Source organism: Protomyctophum parallelum (assembly GCF_964188405.1).
Source record: "Protomyctophum parallelum genome assembly, chromosome: 16".
In the NCBI taxonomy this organism is placed as follows: domain Eukaryota; kingdom Metazoa; phylum Chordata; class Actinopteri; order Myctophiformes; family Myctophidae; genus Protomyctophum; species Protomyctophum parallelum.
The window spans coordinates 12,718,075-12,726,050 of record NC_139711.1 but is presented as its reverse complement, the minus strand read 5'-3'; the positions used below and the strand labels follow the sequence as shown (position 1 = coordinate 12,726,050).

Genomic DNA, 7,976 nt, shown 5'->3' with positions numbered 1-7,976 from the left:
AAACTGTCTTCTCGCGGACATAAAAAATTATATTTCCAACTTTCATCAGGAAATTAAAAGAAATAAGGACATTCGACATCTACAGTAAGGTTATACATACGCTATTAAGGTTGATTGAGAGATAACTATGTTCACGGTTTCAATTGTCCAGTTCGTCTGACTGCAAAGAGTAGACAATACACATACTGTTGTTGTAAAAGACGTACAGTATTAAGAATCTGTGTAAATACTGGATTTACAGACACATGTCAAAGAGAAAGTCAATCCAGCTGGACATGATAAATGATTAAAAGGACGGCAGTGATTTTTTTTTGGCACTCCAATCTACACTGTCAAAATGTCAGTTTTTATTTAACTCTGAAACGGCTCCATGTTGTAAACTACAGACCAGAGTCCATTTGGACTCCTGGTGGTCCAAGGACCCGATGTTGAGGAACAGTGCGCCTACGGGACGTAAAAATAATCCAGGATAGAACTCAAAGGCACGCAGTTTACAAAGTAAACAAAAAAAAAGTTTATTCCCTTTGCACAAGTCATATCTCGTAGAGTATGGCACTTTTATGATTAGGACAGCATCCGTGTGTTTTTTGCCAGGTGCCAACGACTGTAAAGACGACCATAGCTGCCTCTAGGCTACCTCTAAGCCCATAAAACCCATAGTCTAAACGGCATAAAAACCCATACTCTGAATGCCGCAACACGGAGCGAGTCGCAACAGAAGCTAATGTTATGAGCCTACTGGAGCTAGAGGAAAGCCATAACAAAACACAGCGAGTGAAACAAACAAATACGTCGGAAATGAACGAAAACAACGCTACAAGAGCTTGTTGCACCTGGAAGTCATGACTGAGTCATTCTTGTTCCTTCAACAACTGTGGAAAGTAATTGTAACAATGGGATCATTTAAAGTTCAGTCCATGTAAAAGAGCACAGGTTTAAACGATACACGAAGATCAGCCAAAGATATCCTTCAATCGACCCTTCCATGTCCCACACACACACACACACACACACACACACACACACACCTCAGACAAGGGCTTTCTGGTTCCTTTCTTACACTAATTTTGACAGAGGAGAAACACCTTGTTGCTGTCGGGTAGAAACCATATCGCTGCTGTCAGGCAGAAACCTCTCATCTCCATATTTAAACTTTTGGGTTTTTTTCGTCAATGAATACCCTACTTGCTCATACTACACTGTAGTCTGATCAAGTACGATATGTGACGCTGTAGTAACTACAGCGTCACAAAAAAGCATACGAGCTTGTGGATTGTGGATTAATTGAATTTGAATCCTGAAAAGTTAACAGTGCTGTACAAAAGTGGCGAAATATACAAACTACAAAATCACAATGCTTTGGACGTCAATCATGTGATAAATGATCGGATTTATCAAACCTTTTGAAAATGAAAGTAGTTAACTTAAGACTGTGGATTTCATAAATATTTAATTTATGAACAGTATTAACAGGAGCATGTAACTAAATTTCCTAAAAAGTAACGTTTTTTAAGAAAACATCTGCCCGACAGCGACGATATTTGATGTACCCCAACGAGTCAGTGGGCCAGATGTTATGACGAACTAGATCAATTGAGAAGGTTTCGCACATTGAGATGTAGCCTATAGCCATGTCGCCTCACAGCTATTGCTATCACTTAAAACTAATACTAATTTGTGGTCCAATCTCAACAAATTGCATGGTCTTCTGAGCAGTATCCGATTCCACTAATCAGGTTGGCACCCTTTACAGTTATAAATACGTTGTGGGGGTTTGGGCGAGCACGAAACCGCACTCAGGACATTTTGCCAATCTGGATCTTCTTCCAGGCCTCAGAGGCAGTGAATATGCAGGAGTCAATGATGCCGGCCACTGTGAACGTTCCTCCGATGATGGCACAGATCTGAAAAATAATCAATGGTTAATTCATACAAAATAGTCCATCAGTCAGTATCGACACTAGTGGTTCACTAGTGTTAAAAAAAGTTATTCATTAATTAATATGTATTTGGCTGCGGACCCGCATCTGAAAATATGTTGTTCCAGGGACACAATATTTAAAGATTATTATTATTATTATTGTTTTGAAAATAGCTTGTCGAATAGCGACGCGTGGCGAGCAAACATTTGTATATGTTCACCAATAACAACGAAATTCGGTACAAATTGGCTGCATAATTGTTGATGCCAAATCTATCGGCCAAACCTATAGATGGGTACAAAGAGGTCCAGTGCGCTTTAGCCAGTATAGAAGGGCTCGTCGGTGCTCAACAGGGACAACTTGAATCAGAGAATAATACCTAGGGCACTTCAGGAGAGACTAAACTACCCAAATAAAATATACTGGAGCACTTGACTGGTCTGGTATTTTCGAAATGTCAGTCACCCCTTTAAAACAATAAATACATGCAGCAGACCAGTCGACTGCTAGCTCCAGTGTATAGATAAATGGGTCTGGCTGTCCAACCCTAGCCTGGTTAATAAACCAGACTAATATCGCACGTACCGCGGGATATTAGTCTGGGGAGGCTCAGCTTGGATTTCATTTCCAGGGGGGGCGGGTTGAAACATTTTCTCTTTGACGCAATTGGTCAGAGCTACTGTCAGTCAAAGGTCTCAAGCATTGAAAGTCACTGTACCAAAGCCCGCCCATATTGCATACCGTGACCCGATTGGCCGCCCCATTTCTCTGGTGTAGGAAATGGGCGTAAAATTGAGCCTCTCCAGACCGTAATCCGCCGGCAGGCAATTTATTTTTGCCAACGGCTGATTCGGTCTGGTTTATTAACCAGGCTAGTCCAACCCAACAGATTATGGGCCCTATTTTACCCCTCATCCCTAAACTTCTTTGCCTTTTTTTTCTTTTTACCATTTAGAAAAATATTCAAACTTCAAATAGCCGATCTACATCGCCACGTTGTGAGCTTGTAGATCGGCTATTTGAACTATTTATTATTATTATTATTTTCAAAATAGTAAAAAATAAATAATCAAAGTTTAGGGATAAGGTGTAAGGCACCAGCGAAAATGTGCTCATGGATTTGATGATCCGTGTTTGTTTCACAATCCGCCCGTTTCCACCTAATTCCACCATTACACGACCACATAAGTATGAGTTTGGACTACGACATGCGGCCTTGTCAAGGCTCGACTCGGCAATCTTGAGCACTGAGTCATAAACTCGCTATAAATTAGTCATCTGCCTTTGCTTTCCTCATGCTGAAGTCATGATAAAATAACACACGGAGCAAACAAGAGCGCGGCTCATCGCTCAGGCAGCCACAGCATTTTGTCATGATTCCCCTGAATTCTTGATGAGGTCCTGATGACCTGACGAGGACCAGCTGAGCAACACTTTTATTGCTCAACACGGATCAGGTGAGGGGATCGTGCCAGAGGGAAAACATTTCGAGAGCTTATTTCTTAATGCTTGTTAGACAGAAAGACCCCATAAATAAACCATTTGGTGAACATGTGGTGAGTGACCACCTCAACAGAGGTCTGTTGAGTCAGACCACTTGTGTGTACAAAAATGCACTATTTGAGCCATTTATAAGCCTTCTGGACTGGAAATATAGTTTATTGTGGCTGTGTCTGGCATCTCTTTATTTCAACTTTTTATGTTTTTTGGTAAATGAATGCCCAGCATGAATGTCATACACACAAGTGAGCTTGTAGATCTGTTTCGCCGTTTTGTTTAGCAATTTTTTTAAGGTAAAGGGGTTAACTCTGTCAAAACAACATTCTTTTCATTTTTAAGTTTTTTTTAAGGGTTTTGGATTGACAGCAACAATATCTAAGCTCTGTATTCAAGAGAGCTTAAGAGCACTGGTTCCCAAACACTGGGTCGGGACCATAGAGTATACTCTAAGGTCGGGACCCATGGTTGGATCATGGACCAACTTTTATGGGTCCCTTTCTTTTTTGTTTCCTTTCCTTCTTTTAAAAAAATGTATTACCATTTCAAAACATCTCCTAAAACATTCCAAAAAAGCTAAATGAATAAAAAAAACATTAATTTCCCCCCCCAGTAATTTCATGAAGAAATACGGTAAAAGAAAAATCTAAGAAATTCCATAAATTAGAAAACAAATGATGAAGTAGTGAAAATATAAATCTACAGGCTCACAACGTGGCACGGAGTGACACATTGACACCGTTAGGTCCAGGGGAGACTTTTGGGTCACGGCACAGGCTAAAAAGTTTGGGAACAACAGTTCTAGAGAAGGTGAGAATAAAGTCATGGAGTCGTTAACTCACGGTGGTAATGAAGCGGTACAGAGGCGGTCTTTTCTCTGTGTATTTGACTGTGATGGGACTAAGGTCGTATCTGAACCAGATAGCTGGGATGATCCGTCCCGTGTGACTGTAAGCCACGTATTCCTGTAGAGGGGACACAATATTTAAAGATTATTATTATTATTGTTTTGAAAATAGCTTGTCGAATAGCGACGTGTGGCGAGCAAACATTTGTATATGTTCACCAATAACAACGAAATTCGGGGAGAAGAGGGGGCGGCATTTGTGGTCAGATCACTTGTTTGAGCCTAATTATTCAGAAAAACCACAGAACATCCACTGAATGTTCAAAGTTTTCTTTTTTTAAGAACCGGCCTCTCGCCCATACCCGAAGGCGGGGTTGGCGAAAGGGCCTTTCTGTGTGGAGTTTGCATGTTCTCCCCGTGTCCCCTAGGGTAGGTACCCTCACAAAAACATGCAGTAATCCTGGTCTCTAAACTGCCTCCCCCTGGCCAGCCGGGACGTCTGATGGAGGGGAAAGGAACTGGTTGGAATAACGTGTTCCTTCCACGCGCTACGTCCAACCAGGGAAAGTCCCCCCTGTCAGGTGTAAAGGAGCAACTTGGACACTCAAGCATGAAGGAAGCATGAGTTAAGTCCGTTGATCTCCCTAGGTTGGCGGAGGGTGTGTAGAGCCCAGGATCACATCACAGGATGATTGACACAGGGGTGAAAAATGGGTTACAAAATCGTGGGCCTCTCCCACTTAGACACTCCCACTTGGACACTTTCCAGCCGGGCTCATTCATTTTAATGTAAATATCATGGATTTTACACATTAAATACTGGTTCATTTTTGGAACCAGACCTTCAGAATCTCTTCTCAATCCGTCAACAAGGCCTGCCATATGCATGACATTTCTTTTTTAAAACAATGTTTTATCATATAGTAAAACTATTGGTGGAGAGGTTTGTCTAACCCATGTTATGCTTAGCTGTGATTGGATTAGCTATAGGTCAATTATACAGTACGTACATTATGCATGCTCCAGTGAGTTGTGATATATTATTTCCATGTCATTGACCTGAAGACACAGTGGACTCATTGCAAGTCCGAGACATCACTCAAGTTAGAACTTAAGAAAAGATTCAAGGCAAAGAAAAAACGATAAAAAATACCTTTAGCGTTAAAGGCCTTGTCCACAGGCGGCTTTTAGACTATAAGCATGTAGCAGCAACACATTTTTGGCATGTAGCCTTCGTCACACCCCGACAGAGGCTACAAGCCAAAACGCATTGCAGTGCTCAAATGCCGGAACAATAAAGTTGAACGGTATAACGACGTACAGTTTCAACAGGTCTAAATTGGTCAAATGAACCAATTTCACTGAGCATCTTCAATAGCAAACTCACCACAACTCACAGCGCAAGTCAAGTCACATACGTTCTTATTATAATTTTGTATTTGTATAGATGCTCAGCCAATGTGAACTCTATGTCTATTAACAGACTCATGAATGACAACATGAATCAGAATGATTTAACAGGATAAAAATGTGATTGTGTGATGACTTAGCGTTCTGTCATGATTGCCACGTGCTAGCGATGAGTAACTGTATGTACTTGTATGTCCTGATTATGAATTGAAAACCTCAATGGAAACAAGACCTCAGGGCTTTTGACTATTGGTCCGATTGTCATTAGACCGACAAGTTACAACCTACCTCAAACCCTAAACTAAACCTAAACGCAAGCACGGGAGTATTACATGTTCGACCGCATGTCCGACCGCTGTTTCCATGTCGGTCTGTTGATGTGTCTAATGTGCGTGTGCATCCCCTGAAAAATGCTTTTAAAATTGTTATTTGGTCTTTGATATATTTTGGGTTTATTTGCGCCCACGGTAGCTAGCTGACAACGTAGTGAGAAGGACACTCTCTCTGTCTTGTGACTTGTAGGGGGGGGGGGGGGGGGGGGGGGGATTGCTTCTTAATAATTTGATTAACCTTCATGAGCAACATTAAGTCATTATTTGTTCTACATGGATATATTTTGACATGAATGTATAGTGAGGAGGACACCCTCCCTGTCCTGGCCCCGTTGGCGGACACGGGCATTCTGGGAATTAGAGTTCTTTATGTGTTTTGACATCTAATGAAGCTTTTCCAAGTAGTTAAAAGATGAGCAATCACTTCCGGTTGAGTGGACGAGTTAAGAGGGAGGCATAGTAACGTGTGGAGGCCATATGTTGCAGGCTGACTCCATAAACACCATCACTGTAATGACCCACCCACCACCACAGCTTCTCAAACTATGGGTCAAGACCCCAAGTGGGGCCGTGGGAAGGGGAAATATTATTTATTATATCATGTATTTATTATGTTTTCTTTTCTTTTCAAGCATAGCTGGGAATGCATTTTCTCTGGTTTTTTTATCAAGGTTATGTGTTATCAAGGATATAGATTTCCTAGATTTAAATGACTATGTAAAAATGGAGATATGTTTTGCCAAAGGGACTTTTGTTGTGGCAGATTTTATTTGTCAAGCTTGGGAAAGAAGACAGAGTACTCTACGAATTATGTAATGTAAACATGCTGTAAATGCGTGTATTATGTAATGTAAACATGCTGTAAAAGCAACTGTGAAATGGTGTCTTATAAACCCATGAGGGTTGGGCACATTGTGTGCAGGACACGGAAATAAATAAACAATCAATCAATCAAAATATAGCAGGCTATGTGCTTCCATTTACCAATGGTTCAAACGCTACTTTTCCGTAGCTTTTGAACTTCTTTGTAAAGACACAATATCAACAGGAATCAGTGTTGTATTGAATTTCCTAATAATTATTTCTATTCCAGTCTACCAATATATGCTTTATTTTGTGCTTATTTAAGTGCGTGTCATCACAAAAAACAATGGGGTCCTGGTATAAGAAAGGTTTTAGACACACACACACACACACACACACACACACACACACACACACACACACACACACACACACACACACACACACACACACACACACACACACACACACACACACACACACACACACACACACACACACACACACACACACACACACACACACAGGGAAATGAAACACTACCTTATTGGCTACTGTATACTGGTATGAGAATCTCTGTTTGCCTCCCAGATGTTCATAAACCGTTGGAACAATCTTCAATATGTAGTCATGTGAGGCTAGAGCTGCAACGACAAACAAACAAAAAATTAATTTTATATAAAGTGTGTTCCTTTTTTTACGTGACCTAAAAATGGATGCTTGATTCAGCAAATGATGCAACCTAATGAAACCACTTTAGTAATTTCCTTAAGGCACATTATGTGAGCTGTAGCCTCGGTACCAGGCTTTCATTTTTGTTGGTGCAAAAATTTAAAGCCTGGAGGAACGCATTGGCCGCTCTGGTCTAAAAGTGGGAGTCAACCCTTCCGGGTGGGCGTCGCTCCTAATGATGTGACGTAGGGCTGCACTAGGGGGGAGAGGAGGGGCCGGGGGTGACGGACAGATCGATGAGATCCAATCAGGGCGTGCGCAAATCTGAGCCGCGACCCGCCCCTCTAGACCAGAAACCTAACACGTTAGCTCAGGCTATGTGAGCTGTTACATTCACACTTTCCATTTCAGTGGAAGCTCTATTCCACGACAGGCCACTAGGTGTCTCCTGATCCCATCATGCAGTGTGGGCCAGCAGCCATGATCAGGTGA

General features: G+C 41.5%; 1 protein-coding gene across 1 annotated transcript in view; it reads right to left on the bottom strand.

Moving 5' to 3' along the window:
• Positions 1-364: 364 nt before the first annotated feature.
• The window catches only part of ergic1 (endoplasmic reticulum-golgi intermediate compartment 1), a 30,776-nt gene continuing 23,164 nt past the window's right edge, over positions 365-7,976 (bottom strand). The window contains exons 7-9 of the mRNA XM_083785352.1: positions 7,356-7,456; positions 4,262-4,384; positions 365-1,904 (exon numbers count right to left, since the gene is read on the bottom strand). Of these exons, the coding sequence (XP_083641478.1) occupies positions 1,797-1,904; positions 4,262-4,384; positions 7,356-7,456 (332 nt within the window). The 3' untranslated portion in view covers positions 365-1,796. The remainder of the gene's footprint in view (positions 1,905-4,261; positions 4,385-7,355; positions 7,457-7,976) is intronic.